A 16,962-nucleotide genomic window follows, 5' to 3' on the forward strand; every position below is an offset into this window, starting at 1 on the left:
CATGAGCAGACTAGAAAATGCTTATTGTGCTAATCTGATATTCTTTTAAGCTTCTAGGCAAAGTGATGCTACAGGACCTGTTCCAACAAGTAAATCATCTTCAGTAGGAAGCTTTTATCATCTTCCATCATACCTGAAGTTATATGATGTCTTGAAAGCAACCCATGCTAATTATAAGGTACTGCATGATTTTCTTTGATTGGACTGCAATGGGGTTGGATAATCACTTTGTTTCTTTTAAACAGGCTCTGCCTCTGTCAGCATTTGTTTACCTGTGTTAACAGTTTATACACACACAAAAAGAATTTAAAGAAAGATCACAACTACCACCAATAAAAACAAAAACTGCCCTAACAACAACCCATGATAGTCACTGTCACCCTATTGTTTCTCTGCTGTCATTATTGCTGGTAACAAATTACTCTTTTTTGGCTTAGCAATCCCAAATAAATCCCCATGTCTGTTCTCACTGCACTTTATTCCAGGATGGGGAAGCTTTTTCCTTATTAGTTCAGGTGACAGAAGATCCATTCCCTAGAGAGTTGGTCATCTGATATGTACACTTTAAGGATTGTGTTCTTATTACACCTACTGTGTTTATTAGAACTGCATCATCCAGCTCCGTTGATTGTCAATGCCCTAGGCCTCCCTCAAGCAAGAAGATCCCTTTTTTTTTCTTAGTCAAAATGGAGTCCTGCCTTTCCAGCAATGCATAAGGCAGTCTAAGCTGTCAGTGAAATTCTATACAAAAGATCATTTTGTGTCAATACCCACTTCTTCCAATGATTTGTATCTCCTTGTTAAGTAATTGTTAAGGAAAAATGTGGTTTTATTTTCTGGGAACAGGTTACTTTGGATCTCCAGAACACAAACGAGAAGTTTGGGTGTTTCTTACGGTCTGCCTTAGATGTTCTCTCTCAAATCCTGGAACTTGCTACTCTTCAGGATATTGGAAAGGTATAAGATTTGTTTCTTTTTTCTTGTAGTTAACTTGTCCAGTATCCATGGTCCCTACTGGGAGAAAGCACATATCACTGATTTCAAAATTGCTACTCTTCCAAGGAGCAGTAGTCCTAGAAGTGCTGTGCTTCCACAAAGTTGAATAAAGTTCTCCAGGTTAAATTACTGCTGTTGAAAACTGGAATAATTTTTTAATTTTTAAATTTCACATGGGAATTTTTCTTCCCAGCCAAATTATTTGCCTTTAGTCATTCCCTATATTCATATGTTTAAATATCCAAAATGTCAGAAGATCTATTGCCCTCCTTCCTCTCTGTCTCAATATTTTTTCTTCTGAACTGTGGTGTTAGACATTGTAATATTTTAAGATTAGGAGGAAAATGTTGAATTTTTATTTCTTTATGTAATTCCTTGATTTCCCTTAAATTAATGTAGTTCTACTTAGTACAAAAACCTGTGCTACTGACCAGTTTTCACTGTAATGTTTTAATATACTGAAAAAATTCCTTCAATTTAATGCACTTGTTTTTCTGATTTTCTAGTGTGTAGAAGAAATTTTGGGATATCTAAAATCATGTTTCAACAGAGAGCCAACAATGGCAACAGTGTGTGTACAGCAGGTAAGGAGTTATTTTTTTATGTGTCGTCTGAGTGTTATACCTGATGTCCTTTGGCTGTCAATTGGAGGCTAAGAGTGGCCATGCTTTTAAGGGAAGTGGTATGTAGAAACATTAGCCCAGGTGGAGCAAACAGACCATATTTTCTTTCATTTTCACTACTTGTTCTGTAACCTTGATACAAATTTCCTCTTGAACTGCTTCCAATTCACAGAACCATTTTAGCTAATGTTCAGCAAACAAGCTGGTTTCCTACTTCACCAAAAGTGTTCTTTAGCCAGTTAACTGCATCAAAAAACCCTAGAAAGCAAAGAACTGACTGCCTTAGTGATGGATTTCTAGCAGGCTTTCAATTAAACATTTAGGTTTAAGTCCTCAAAAGTTAATTGCAGTGAGAAACAAATCAAGGGATTTTTTCCTGAAATGTTAACTTTTCTTCTTTTCCTTCCAATTTTCTTCTGTAGTTATTGAAAACATTGTTTGGGACAAATCTGGCTTCTCAGTACGATGGCTTGTCTTCAAACCCCAGCAAGGCTCAAGGCAAAGCTCAGCGCTTGGGTTCCTCCAATGTGAGGCCTGGTCTCTACCACTATTGCTTCATGGCACCTTACACACACTTCACACAGGCCCTTGCTGATGCCAGTCTGAGGAACATGGTTCAAGCTGAGCAGGAGCACGATGCTTCAGGGTAACTTCCTTCCCTTATATCATAATGTTAACTTGAACTAGAGTCTGTTCTTAGTGTTTTTCATGAATGTGAGTTTCACTGGGGTGCTGTGTAACGTGAAAATACAGGCTTAAGCAGAGTAACTTCAGGACCACATCCTGAATGCAGTTATCAGTAATGTGTTTTCCAAAACAAAGTTGAGTCATTAAAATGGATATTGTTTAAGTTTCTTAAAAGCATAATAATTTTGAGTGCTTGTATTCAAAATGTATTATTAATTTATAAATGCAATACATAGTGTGTTAAAAGAGAGGCAGAAGGATAACTAAGCAAAGACTAGAAAATCTGTGATCAAAGTGTATTGTAGATTGTCTCTGCCCTTTGTTTCTACTAAGATTCTGGAAGCAATCAGGTAGATTAAGAGAAGTTGGCATTAGCACAGTAAAATGCTTCTAAGGACAGTATATTGTATTTTGTATTAATGCGTGTGGGGTTTTTTGTATTTTTTTTTTTGGAACAGATGGTTTGATGTGCTGCAGAAAGTTTCTACACAGCTGAAAACTAGCATTTCCAGTGCAGCAAAACATCGTGCTGATAAGGTACTTGTATCTGTGTTCTCCTGAAAGAGCTGTACCTTAGATTTAAAACATTTTTCTTCCTTTCAAAACTAATTTGGCTTTGAATCAGAGATGTGTTCAGATGTTAGATTACTTTAAAATCTCTCTATTACAGAATGCTATTCACAATCACATTCGTTTATTTGAACCCCTTGTCATAAAAGCATTGAAACAATACACAACAACAACGTCGGTACAGCTGCAGAGACAAGTTCTAGACTTGCTTGCTCAACTGGTTCAGCTGCGAGTTAACTACTGTCTTCTGGATTCAGATCAGGTTGGTACCTCTCCACATTTGCAAATTGTCATACAGATCTCAGGCTCAATTAACATCTGCAGCAAAATATTTCCAGCAGTCCATTCATTGTACTAAAAGTGAAGACTTAAAGGAGGGTAAGACTTAATTTCCTGCCCCACAGTCACAAATAGCTTCAGACTTCTGGGGTCTTTTTGGGTGTAAATGACTTTTTGAGTTCTGCAACAACTTTAAGAACTGCTCATGAGAAGGACTTTAGGAATAAAATGATATGGACAATGCAGTTTTATTAAATAAAACTTCATTTACAAATGGAAATGCCTTCTTCCATACTGAGAGTATGGAATTCCTTATGACTGATCATGAGCATCGTGGCTGACAACTTTGTTTGATGTTAATTGCAGTGAGGGGAGCTAGTGGCAAATACAGTTGTGTAGCTGTCCATAGAAGCAGTGAATTTGTAACATTAAATTTAAATAGTTTACTTAGAAGTGTTTTATTTACTACAGTTATTTTCCGGTTTATAATGAACATGACTTGCAATACTTAAGTTTTCTGTAAGTTCATAAAGAGATAATTCTTTTAAAAGCTTAAGTGCTTTGGATTTTATCTCAGTTTAGATTTTTGGCTGATTCTTAACTTCTTGATTGTAATACCTCAAATATTGTATTTTATGAGTGAAAGATGAAGCTATACTTAAAAATATACAGACAACAGGTTAAACGTGTCACAAGTTCATGCAAGCTGTAATAAGCTTCAGCAGGTTTCTCCATCTTCTGTAAGTGCACAGAGAACATTTCATAATATAGTGCAAATGATTTTCAGTGCCTGTCTATAACTGTCAAAATGGTTTCAGATGGAAATTAATGTCTGTTCTGATGCACACTTTATTCTCTCTTTAGGTGTTTATTGGATTTGTGCTAAAGCAGTTTGAATACATTGAAGTAGGACAGTTCAGGTATGAAATTGACAATTTTGAATAATGAGGGTTTGCAACTGTCTCGTTCTGAAAGATAGATAAGTGATATGTCACAAGTAGTGATTAGATTTGCTGGTTATTTCTGCCTTATGAGAAAGGGAGAGTTCTCTTCTGGGCAATGTGCTAATTTATTTTCTTATTCCAATGGTAACTCTTTCAGATATCTTAGGTTCCATGTGACTGAAGAAGTCAGGAAGTAAAATAGTAAATAATAATAATCTTCAACTGTGTTGTTTTGTTTCTCTGTTTTGGTATTGTAAACCCATTCCTTTGGGCCCTCCTCCCAAAGCTATGCTTTGAGAAATCAGCATTTCATTGCTACATGCAATTACTTAAGGGAGAGCTACTTCTTCCTACTGTGGATTCAGAGTGAATCCATATGTACTCTGGTCACCTGGTACACATTGCATAGTACCTAATAGGTCATAAGCAAGGCAGTGAAATTTTTACATCAGTTATTTCTGGTTTTTCTCACACTTGAGTTTTAACGAAGAAAGAAGTTGCTCTTTTGCTCTGTGGATCTTCTACAAAATAATCTAATGTTCATTAGACATAACTAATGGTCAAAGATTGAAAGAAATCCCTGGAGAAAAAAACTCATTGTACAGAACAGGGCACAAAATTTACAGAAGTATTGTATGAAACCAAAACAACATTCTTCAAAAAAACTTTGACTGTAAAAAGATAGGTTTTACTGAACTAAGCTGTGCAATTCAAACTTGACACTTGAATTTTTTGTTTTGTTTTCAGAGAGTCTGAAGCAATTATTCCTAATATCTTCTTTTTCCTGGTGTTGCTGTCTTATGAACGATATCATTCCAAACAAATAATTGGAATTCCCAAGATCATTCAGCTGTGTGATGGTATCATGGCCAGTGGGAGGAAAGCTGTTACACATGGTAATTTAAAAAAAAAAAAAAAAAAAAAAAAAAAAAAAAAAAGCATCAACACTTATTAGTAATAGTTCAGCAATAAATCCAGTGTTGACTGCTATGCTACAGAAAACTATTATCATGCTGAGTGTTCCAGAAGACACTAACTTTTAAAACGTGACATACTTCTCACTTAATTCCTTCAGGAAATGTATTACATCATACTAACACTGCTGCCTCACATTTTGCATTGCTCATAATTGCAACAAAGCTTTTATTTGAAATATTCAGTAAGAAGTTCACAACTTAGCAGTATGTGCAAAGCTTTGATTTTAATTTTTGTCCACTTCCATTTCCTTCTACTTTTGGCCTTTTAGTAGAAGCATCTCTCTCATACTTCTCAGTGATTCTGCAGAGAAATACTTTATAAAAATATCTTTTTTTAAAGCTCTGTAAGAATGGGCAAATGTGTCCATAATTTAAATTTTCTAAAAAAAGTAAAACATTTTCCATCATTATGCATGATAAATATGGGGTTTGTGGGTTTTTAGGTATGGGTAAAACCTTTAATGAGCTACAACCCAGTTTACTTTTAGTAACTGAACTTTTAGTTCAAGAAATCACTGTTCAGGAGTAACTTGTCTCATACTAAAAGAAATACATCTTATTTCAGCAATACCAGCTCTGCAACCCATTGTTCATGATCTCTTTGTGTTAAGAGGAACAAATAAAGCTGATGCTGGAAAAGAACTGGAAACTCAGAAGGAGGTTGTAGTGTCAATGCTGCTGAGACTTATCCAGTACCATCAGGTAGGAGAGGAGGATGAAGGGTCCCTCTCTGGTCTGTGAAAGGGTAACATTGCTGAGACTGCTAAAAGTGCTTCAGGCAATATTAATGATTTTCTGTACAAAAATAGGATAGCTGGACTCTGTGATATCTTTTCTTATATAGAAAGTATGCAAAGATTTTTAAAGGTTCTGCACTACAAATTAGTATTTCAGGTCAAGTAACATATCTGTAGAATTTCCTAGTCAAGCCAAAAACTAAAAAGCTCCAGCTTGGATCATGATCTGGCTGTGTTGCAGACAGAATAAGCAGAAGGTTGGTGGGAGAGAAAAAACTTAAAAGAATGGGAATAGAATGGAGAAGGAGACAAGTTTAAAATTAGGAAAGATGCTGCATGGAGATGATTTAGGTATTGCTGTACTATAACAATATCTTGAAAAACACTTACTTGAACAGGGTAATGACACTGGTAATTAGGTATTTGTTATGACTTACAACTTTGACCCAGACTTTGGAAAACATGTTTCTGCTTTGTAGGAGTGTAACAATGACTTTTGTCAATACACTTTGTTTTAAAGAAAAACATAAAAGTAATTTTGAGAGAAGTGTCATGATCAACATGGGATCTTACTGCTTATTCAGGTGCTTAACAAACCTAACGTGCCTTTCTTTCATAATGTGAAAATGCAGTTCTAGTGTATGCTAATGTAAGCACTGTATTTTCAGAAAAAAGTCAGTACATCTTGTCAAAATAATTTGTTAGAACTGCGTGTTCAGATTGGGGTAATTTTGTGTATCCACATTTTCTTTTGAATTTGTAGTTTTATAATCATAAAATGACTAATATAACTGTATGAAATGACACTCTGTAGACACATGATGTGAAATAGTGAATAACTTTGTGTTATATAAGGTACTGCAATTGCTGGCAGATCCCCTTCTGACACACTTAACCTATTAAAGACCACCCATGCACTGCTCTTCCCACACCATCCCATTTGTAGTTCTTATTCTACCCTGTTCTGCTGGTGCAATATGCATAAACCAACCCTGGGCTGTTCTGTTGTTCCCTGGCTGTGCCTGGGATGGTCTGGAGTGGTTTCCCTGAGAGGTTCCCAGAGCTGCAGCTTTCAGCTTTTTTCTGTCACAACAGGAGCTGCCACCCATGGAGCTCCAGAGTTAAGTGTTGTGGCCTGGAATGGCTCCTATCTCCTCTCCTGAAAAAGTCTTTGGGAAGAAAATCACCTGGGAATATCCCTCTCCTAATCTCAACTACCTGAATTTGCTTTTACAAGTGCTCTAACTTGTTTCCTGAAACAGATTCTTTTGTCCCCCTTCCCAGTCCATATATTAATATTTTTGCTTGCTGTGTCTCTTGTCTGCTTGTCCTTAAAAGTGTGGTCTCTATAACCCTCAAACCTCTAACACATCCAGCTACCAGAAGTGCTCCATTGTGTTGTCTCTTTTATATGAAAGTGACATATCTCAGGTGGATGAGCCCCATGAAAATTCTGGTTTTTTTCCTTGACCAAATTTAAACTTTATTGGAGCTAGAGTCAAGGCAGAGTATACATGTGGAAAATTGCTCTCTTTCTTCCTCTCCGTTTTGTTGAATAAGTGATGTGGTATTTAGATTTATGATTTTTTTTCTAGTTGTTTGAGTAGTCTTTTGACAAATACCATTTTAAAAAGTGCAAGGCAAACATTTTTTTTTCTAGTTTATGAAAGTAACTAGAAAATTCTTTAAAACCACAACTAAGAAGCTTGTAACTAAGAACAGGCTTTTAACCTGAAAATGGGGTCTTAAAAATGTGCAATTGTCACATATGAGTTTTTTTTCCCCTTTTGTCTTTTTGGTAGGTGTTTGAAATGAATGTTCTTTTCTACTATGATATAACTGGTATGTTTTCTGTTAGTATGGGTGTTTACTTACTTTTTTTTTTCACTTTTCCTCAGGTGCTAGAAATGTTCATCTTAGTATTGCAACAGTGTCATAAAGAAAATGAAGACAAATGGAAGAGATTGTCTCGGCAAATAGCTGACATCATTCTCCCAATGCTTGCAAAACAGCAGGTGCTTATATGATTGCTCTAATTCTATAAATGCCTTAAATAATTGATGTAATGTATGGATCAATAGTGGCTTTGAGTATTTGAGTTTTCTTTTTTTTTTTGTATGAAGACAAATTATATTGAAATTGTGGTTGTCATATATGGAAAAAACAACTGCTGCAAGGTAGACTTATGTCTTGGAAGTGATGAAGTTGATATTTAAATGCATGAAGTATGTGCAGTATGATCAAGACTATCTCCAGAGGAAGGGCATTCTGTTTCTCTTAGGTACATGGTTGTATCAGAACACTTACTAAAATGGTGTGAAAATGGTCCCATATTCATAGAATGTCAGATTTTTTTTTTTTTTTTTTTGTGGCTACAGTGGGTCTAATTGCAGGCCAGATTGTTCAAAGCCCCATCCAACCAGGCCTTGAACACTTACAGGAGTGGGACAGCCTTCCCTTCTCTGTGCAGCCTATTCCAGTGCCCCACCACCTTCACAGCAAAGAATTTCTTCCTGTTATAAATCCACCCTCTTTTCAGTGTAAAGCCATTCCCCTTGTCCTATCACTACCTGCCTGTGCAAAAAGTCCCTTTCCAGTTCTCTTGTAGCCACTTTAGGTACTGGAAGAGCCTTCTCGAGACTGAGCAACCCCAGCTCTCCCAGCTTGTCTCCGTAGCAGAGGTGCTCTAGCCCCAGATATTCTTTGCTCCATGATGGCAGTTCCCCAATCCTGGGAGGAGATCTCATGGTTGGGGAGAGTGGGCAGGATCAGACAACAGTTTTAGAGCAGAGCTAAAATGCTGACAGAGTGAAATAGCTGTTATTTTGTGTGACTGCACATGATCATCTTCCAAATTATTTTAGCAGGATAGGGTCATATAGATTTGTAGTCCAGTCCTTTGCTTTTTGCAGTTGACTGCTTTATAATTTGTCTGAAAAACTGTTCAAGTAAGCTGTCCTACCGCTGTAGGTGTTCACTTTTCTGATTATTAGATTTCTTTTCTCCTAGTTACCTGCTTAAGTTTAATCGTGACCAGCATTGCAATCTATAAATAGACCTGGTAGGATGTGCAGTGTGGAAAAAAGTCTCTAAATTTTATGACAAATAAGTCTTCTGTTCTCATTTTCTGAATAAGGCCTATTTCTCCAAATGAAATATATGTAGTATGCACATTGGATTTCTTATGACAGATTTTTGTCCATATTCTTAAAACTCATGTCTAGGAAGGCCTGCAGTGAAACTTAAATTTATCTTTTATAGCTTTTGATTGCTCTGAATTTTGTACTGTAAAGAACAGCTTTATTACAGGTTGTTATAGAAATATTTAAAACACAGAGTATAAATTTTGTGTTGAAGTTACCTTTAGGGGACAATTAGAAATTAGTTTTGTGTTTTTCTTTCACAGATGCATATAGACTCTCATGATGCTTTGGGAGTATTGAACACTTTATTTGAAATTTTGGCCCCTTCATCCCTTCGCCCTGTGGACATGCTTTTAAGGAGTATGTTTGTTACTCCTAAAACAATGGTAAGCTACTGTTCTCAAAGAAGAGAGAATCTGGTATCTTTCATGCAAAACAAAAGAGAATGTGTTTCTCTTCAGTAATTTGCTAAGTGGTGTTAAAGTACCAGCAGCAGAATTTGGGAACAAATTGGTAAGAACTAATGTGATTTACCAACTGGGAGCACTTGATACTGGAGTGTTCTGCTTATGAATTACTCTCCTTCATTTTGTATGTTGAGGATCAGGAATGTAAAGGAAGGTACTATTACAATAAAATAGAATGCAATTTTATAGGTAAGTGACATTTTTCTTATACAAGTATTAGAACTGCTTTTATAGCTGAGGCATTGTTTATCAGTGAATATGAGCTTGACAGTTACCACAGGAGTAGCATTTTTTAAGATCTGAACTTAAAATTTATTTCTGATTTACTCCATTCTCAAAAGGGTTTACAAGTTAATGAAAATGCTGACTTTTTTAATGCCTTTCTATGTTGTGTCATTTAACTTCAGAAGTAATTAATCTTGTGTATTTCTGGTGTGTTTGTGCTAGGCTTCAGTGAGTACTGTCCAGCTGTGGATTTCTGGAATTTTAGCTATCCTTAGAGTTCTGATTTCACAGTCAACAGAAGACATCGTTCTGTCCCGTATACAAGAGCTTTCCTTCTCACCATACTTGATTTCTTGTCAAGCAATCAATAGACTGAGATGTGGAGAAAATAACCTGTCCACACCAGAGGAACGCACTGAGGTCAAACAGGTGAAATACCCACCTGAAGAGACATTTTCCAGGTACACTGTCTTTTGAGTAACCTGGGGAAAGGTAAAGAGTTCTGAGAAATCAGAAGTACATTGGGCAATATTTAACAGATATAAAACTTCTGTCTAAATGCAATCAAGTCTGTTAACAAGTTGATATGGGACAAGTGTGTGTGGAGAAAGGAATATTGAGATGGACAGAGATGGAGAAGTTGAGCAGATTTTAGTAGAACTTTGAATTGTTTTGGTACCTCTTCTCAAGCCAAGTGAAGGACCTAATAGAGCTGTTAAAATGGGTGAATCCTGGATTTAGGAAAATCAGGTCCAGAAACTTCACTGCTTTCCTTCCTTTCTGTGTGAGGACTGAATGATGAAACATCCCTTTAAGTGGAAGCCCAGGTTCTGTATTAGAAACTTGGCAGCAGTGGGATTCATATCTATTGAGTTAGTCCTGCACTTCTTTTAAGACTCAGCTTTCTCTAGTTGGCTTCCCATATTGATGTCCTTGGACAGTGACATAATTCTGACAAAAAAAGTGTGGAGAGATGGCAGCAGTATTATGTAGACATAATGTCTGTCATTAAGGCATTATGTTTTAATGTGGTGGTAAGCATTTGAAATAGCTCTTGGTTTAAGAAAATAATAACATTTTACTCAAGTAAGGAACTTCAGATAGGAATAGAATGCTGCTTCATGTCATTCAGCTCACTCTGAAGGTTGTGACTAGAGGGAAGAGGTGTTCTGGACACCCATACTGTGACCTGACGTCCAACAGCAGTGATGTAAGTAATGGAGTCATGGTTATGGCCAGGAGGAAGGGTGGCTTTCCTCAAATGCCCTCTTTTGGTGCTTCTTTTGACAGCACACGTTGTCCCAGATAGAGCTTGATAAAGAACCTGTGTAGTAGAGTGTGGATAGATGTGGTGGAGTAAACAGGTGAATTACTGTGACTTGCTGAATTACTCCTGCTCAGCTGAGCTGTGGTAACTGTCACAGATTGTTTATAGTTTGATTTAGGTCAGTTGCTTTTAGCAAATCACTATGAAGACATCACAGCATTCTGAATATTTGCTTTGTAAGCGAGTTAGGCCAGCATATGAATACTACTATGACTGTGGGTGATGAGAGATAATCTGGATTTAATACTTAATTATTAATGTGCTTGTGATCATAGAGCATCCTATTTGTTTTAGGTTAACCTGTTCTGTAGCATTTCACTTAGTATGTTATTTAAGATGGATGGAGAATAACTTCATATTTTATTTTTCAAACCAAAGTCTCATAGGCTAACCTCATCTTTTTCTGAAAGACTGATAATTTTCCTATTGATTGTATATGTGTTTCTTTCAAGATTCTTACTGCAACTGGTTGGCATTCTACTGGAAGATATTGTTACCAAGCAATTAAAAGTGGACATGAATGAGCAGCAACATACTTTCTACTGCCAGGAGCTGGGCACACTGCTTATGTGCTTAATACATATCTTCAAATCAGGTAGTACTTGAAATGTTGTCCATGTCATAGCATGCAGTGCTAGGGTGGTTTTTGCATCCAATACAACTCGTAAATGCATTGAACTGCTGGGAAGGAATTTGTAAGTGCTGAAGATGTTGTATCTCACTCCATGTAGAGAACTTACTAAACATGGTGCTCATGCATGCAGGGCGCATTTTGCACATTTCTTCTGTCTTTGTGGAAAAAAATATATATGGTGACACTTCATCTCTTCTTGTAACTGTCTAAAATTTTTCAGTCCAAAAGACACAAATTTGTGGCTGTGTTTCTCATGTTTTATCCCCTTTGGAGGGGGATAAGGTTGGTATGTCTAGCTTAAAATACTGAGTCACAGACCACTAGCTCAGACTCACAACAGGGAAGGTTCCTGGCTTTTGCCATAGTTAATAAAAATCTATAAAGCAAACAAGGAAAAGAAAAGCCCACACAAAAAACCAACCAAAAAACGTATCAACCAAAAAAAAAAAAAAAACCAACAAAAAAACACCACAACACCCCAAAAAACCAGGAAAGGTGTTGCTTTTCCAGCTAGCCAGTCTTGAGTTCCTTTCTTCAGGTCTGGGAATTTTCCCTTAGGTTTCTTCTGCTGGATACCCAATAAATACCTCTTTGGCACTTCCTTAGTTCATAGCTTGATGCCTTCATCTTATTTTCTGTATAGTGGTACTATTGTGCCTTTGTTTTATTCTTTCTTTGCTCTGACTGCCCTTTTTGCCTTCTGATTTTCAGCTTGCAGCTGAAATGCAACCTTGGTTTACTCTTAGTTGTCTTCAATTTAAAAGGTCTTGGGACAAGTCCCTGGTTCTTCATAGGCTTCCCTGGGGACATGGGACAAGGAACTCTGTGTTCTGTGCCTTGATCTGTAAAATGGGAGTTCTCCAAACTGAGATTCTTGGTGCAAAGACTCTAGGAGTGTGTGTGAAGAAACACAGAATTAATCTTTGCTTTAGGTGTGCTTTAGGGCCCAGAACTCTGGACATACAGAGTGACAGTTCTCTTCCCATGTGTCTGTTACAGTAATAATTTTATTATGTTTTATACTATTTTATTATATAAAATTATGTAATTATAATAGTATATGTTTTAAGTATATATTAATTTGTGTTTAGGAGAAATATTTGAATAAAATATTATAACAAATAACTTACACCAAGTGTTTTGACATAAAGTAATTAAATGGTGTCAAGCCAGGAGCAATGAAATGAGAAAATGAAGGTGGTGATTGAAACTGGGGCAGTGGGTCCTTCCACAGTGGGGGTTGGGGATAACTGAAAGAAATGCTCAGCTAGGTCTGGTACTGTGACTGGCTTCCCAGCTCCTCTGGGAGTCCTGCCAGGAATTATGTTGGCATTTTCATGCAAAATTAAAATTAAATATTAAAATACTCATGCAGAGCATTGGCATAAGTGGATTGGATGATCTCTAGAAATTAATTTAATGTAAAACTAGAAATAACTTCAGGTATATTACTACCACTAGTACCTGTATGGTGTAACAGAGTAAAAGAAAAGTTGTTCAGATACCTGGGCTGTATTTTCAAGCCATAACATGTTTATTTAGGTTGAGGATTAACTAACTGCTTGAATTTGTAAGACTTCTCTTTTGTTCAGTTAGAAGCTCCATAATTATTTTCTCTTTAAGTTATATTCTCCTAAATATGGGTGTAGCTTACAGCAATTTATCTGTGAAACATAGGCTGTGTTCTGTCATTTCTAACCACTCTTCTACTTGGACGTTTTGTCTTCTCACCCATTGGAGGTTTTTCAGAATGTGAGCATTGCTGACTCCTGTGTTTCCAACTGTCGGAAGCTACTAGATTATAAGTGAACATTCTCAGTCTGTTCTTTGAAGTTAGGAATAAAAGGCATGGACAAAGTAAAAGGATGAGCATGCAAGTGCTTTTATGACTGTAGGAAGTCACTAGATGGTGTCGTTTAGCAAATGCTGCTTTGCTAATAAGAGGAACCAGAGATTTGAGACTCAGCTATTTTTCCCAGTCTTTGCTGTTTACATTGTGTGTTTGTCAGTCCTGGGGGCAGCTTAAATTGGTCCACATGGCTGTGGAATTTACAGCTTCATTCTTCTGTATGTCTGGCAAGGAAATCAAGTAACACTGCAAATTTCCTTCATTATTCTGATTAGCTCCTGGTTCCTAACTGATTCTAAAGAAACTTTTTTTTTTGTCCTGATCTTATCTTCTCATAGAAACTCAAAAAGTCCTATACCTTAAGACCTTTTAAATTTGTTTAAAATTTAAACAAATTCGTTTTCCCACCATTTTCTAATTTCTTTTTTCCCAACATTTGTTTTGGCATACAAACATAGGAATCAGCCATTCAGAAAGCAAATTTCTGCTTTTTTGCTGAATGTTATGTTTTCAGGGTAGTAGCAGAAATACCTATTTTTGCACTTTAGAAACTGGATGAAAGAGAATAAATTTAGTTGCAACTAAATGTGCTTGGAAAGCCATCCTCTGAAGTAGAGTACTCATAGGTGTTGTTCTTTAACATGTAGAGTAGTAGTTACCTCATGGTTCTTAAGTAGAACATCTGTGTTTTAATTTACAAACAATAAACTAACCCTGGTCCACAGGTGACAGTTTTAAGTTAATCAAGATTTTCATGTATCAGATTAATGAGAATTGTCATGAAACCTATATAAACATTGTTTATGGAGTCTGAGAGCTGGTAATTTCTGGTTTACACCTGTGGGCAAATTTCATGACTTATCTTAAATTTGTAAAACTGCTTAGAATTTACCTTTCTTGCAGGATTTCTACCCTGAATAATTTTAAAACTTCAGAATTCAGACTAGAGCTTGGTTACTCTAACATGGTTTTATTGTTTTCAGGGATGTTTCGAAGAATCACAGCTGCAGCCACCAGACTTTTTACAGGAGATGGATCTGATGGTAGTTTCTATACACTTGAAAGTCTGAGTGACCTTGTTCAGTCCATGATTCCCACTCATCCTTCTTTAGTTCTCCTCTGGTGTCACATCTTGCTTCTTGTCAATTATACCAACTACAACTGGTGGTCAGAAGTGCATCAAACCCCAAAGTAAGTTTTGGTTTTGTTCCCTATTAGTGTGTTTCATATAATTATGTTTTCTAAAATCATATTAAAACAATACAGCTGCTTTCTGCCAAGCCTGCCAGGCCATTGAGTGGTGCTGCTTAGATTATGAAATGTAGTTCTGCATTTACTTCATGTGTGTACATATTGCCTGTTCTGATATTGGTGTGACTTCCTAACTAAGGAAATGTGTCCTGCACTCAGTTGCTCCTCAGAACTGCCAGGTAATCTCTCCACTTCTAAGGCAAGAAAACTTCATCTTTGTACTACTTTATATTGAAACTATGGAAATAACTACACCAAAATACTTAGTGTTTCATGTTTATTTGGAGACCTCATATTTCTAGGAACTAACCAGCCAGTGGAGATGATGGACACTGTTGTGTTTGTGGTAGTACAGTCGGATCATACAACTGTAGCTCTAGCTACAGGATTATGTGTTCTTAGTGATCTGTTGCTAAATGCTGTCAAAACATGGTATTAGCATCAAGCACTGTAATAACCTCATCTAACACTAGTTGTCTGAAATTTGGAGATAGGTTCTAAAATGGGTATTCTCTTGGTCTGAAGTTAGTTTATCCCACCTGTCAGGCATTGGAATGGTTTGTCCTCAGTGGATAAGGAAGGGACCTCCTGTTAGGGTGGGTATTTCTGTGTCAACTCTAGAGGGAGGTGAACAAATGATTTGAGAGACTTTTTTGGTGCAGTGGGTGTTGGGCAGTCTCGTCTTACTCTACAATTCAAGTGCCTCAATACTTTCACGAATGCAAAATTCTTGCTTCAGTTCAAGCTTAAGTATTGAAAATATTTTATTCTAATTTGTGGAAACATGGGATTACCAGGATTTTGAGCAAAGCAGAGCAGCTGCTCAGGCATTGGGAAAGACTTTCTAGGGAAGGGTGGAATCACCATCCCTGGGAGTGTTGAAAAGATGTGCGGATGTGGCACTTCAGTGTATGGCTTAGTGGTGAGCCATGATGTGGTGCTAGGTTAAAGGTTTGATTTAATAATCTTACAGGCAACTTTGATGATTCTGTTAACTAAAAGAGCTTTTTTTTTTTTATTATTTACCAGTATCATTTCTGTTCTGGGTTGGTTATCACTTTTAATCTGACACTAGACTAAATGTTCAAGAGCACTGGCTTAGTTTGAGAAGAAAATACAGTAGTAGGTTCTATCATCCTAGCAGAGATGCAACAGCCCAGCCCATGTTTTTCTTTTAAATAACTCATTTGGTTCTTTAGACTGTGTGAAGAAGTAATAAGCAGTGCTGCAATTGTTAAAAAATAAAGATCTGATGGAAAGCAAAGTGTACTTCAAGGAAGTGTAACATCTGAGTGACATTTACAGAGAAGCATGTCATGTAAGGACATTGGTAGGATACTCCAAGCACTTGGGTCGTTCATGTTTCAGTAGCCATACTAATAAAATAGTAACCACATATAATGTACTTTTTGTAGGCGACACAGCCTGTCTACTACTAAATTACTTAGCCCTCATGTATCTGGAGACAGCGATGAATCCAGCTTGGAATCTAAGCGTGGCATGTGCAATCGTGAGATAGTGAGGAGAGGAGCACTCATTCTCTTCTGTGACTATGTTGTAAGTTTTGAATTATGACACTTATAACTACAGTTTTGAGTTATTTTAGGATGCTGACAGTCATTTATTGCTGATATGTATTAACTAAAAAGTGTAGTGTGTTAAGTGAAAAATGAACATCTATGAAACTAGTTATTTTCAGATGGTGCTTCTGTAAGCTTAGATATGACCTCACTTGGCATTGTTTTCTGTTCTGAACTGAGAGTTCTCTTGACTTGTAAAGTTTACCTGGTGGGCAATAGAATTACCTTCTGGGTATCACATCCCTTACTTGGGAGGTGCTTGGAGCACACTAAGTAGTTCCAGACTTCCCGACATCAGTAGCAGTGCGCAGTGTCCAGGAGACAACAAATTTCCATCTGTACACTAAGAAAAGAGGTTTTACATTAACATTTTAACTTCCATTTTGGTTCTCCAGTGAGAACAATTTCTGTGGCTGTGGCCTTTTGTGTCTGAATATTACAGTTTTAATTCATTGGGCAGTTTTGAAGTGAATTTTCAGTAGTAGGAGATACTGCACTTGGCTTTGCACCTCAGATCAGTTTTGAGGTAAGGAAACTGCATTCCTTTCAGGTACAACTGAACAGAAAGCTATGTTTAGGAAGCACTTCAAGTACTAATGGACAGTCACTAGAGTCAGATTAGAGGTCGTCCAAGGTAAAATCCTCCAAAACCTCTTTAATGAGGTACTGTACA

At 36.8% G+C, this 16,962-nt stretch overlaps 1 protein-coding gene across 2 annotated transcripts in view; it reads left to right on the forward strand.

The window, feature by feature from the left end:
* HTT (huntingtin) overlaps positions 1–16,962 on the forward strand; it is a 78,092-nt gene that overhangs the window by 35,545 nt on the left and 25,585 nt on the right. For both annotated transcript variants that reach the window (XM_021550734.3, XM_021550735.3), the window contains 15 exons: positions 51–178; positions 847–957; positions 1,503–1,580; positions 2,042–2,265; positions 2,765–2,843; positions 2,977–3,138; positions 4,020–4,075; positions 4,847–4,995; positions 5,642–5,778; positions 7,712–7,828; positions 9,220–9,342; positions 9,871–10,109; positions 11,428–11,570; positions 14,442–14,649; positions 16,125–16,266. In XM_021550734.3, coding sequence (XP_021406409.2) covers positions 51–178; positions 847–957; positions 1,503–1,580; positions 2,042–2,265; positions 2,765–2,843; positions 2,977–3,138; positions 4,020–4,075; positions 4,847–4,995; positions 5,642–5,778; positions 7,712–7,828; positions 9,220–9,342; positions 9,871–10,109; positions 11,428–11,570; positions 14,442–14,649; positions 16,125–16,266 — 2,096 coding nt within the window. The remainder of the gene's footprint in view (positions 1–50; positions 179–846; positions 958–1,502; positions 1,581–2,041; positions 2,266–2,764; positions 2,844–2,976; positions 3,139–4,019; positions 4,076–4,846; positions 4,996–5,641; positions 5,779–7,711; positions 7,829–9,219; positions 9,343–9,870; positions 10,110–11,427; positions 11,571–14,441; positions 14,650–16,124; positions 16,267–16,962) is intronic.

The sequence above is a fragment of the Lonchura striata genome, chromosome 4, assembly GCF_046129695.1.
Source record: "Lonchura striata isolate bLonStr1 chromosome 4, bLonStr1.mat, whole genome shotgun sequence".
NCBI classification, from domain to species: Eukaryota; Metazoa; Chordata; class Aves; order Passeriformes; family Estrildidae; genus Lonchura; species Lonchura striata.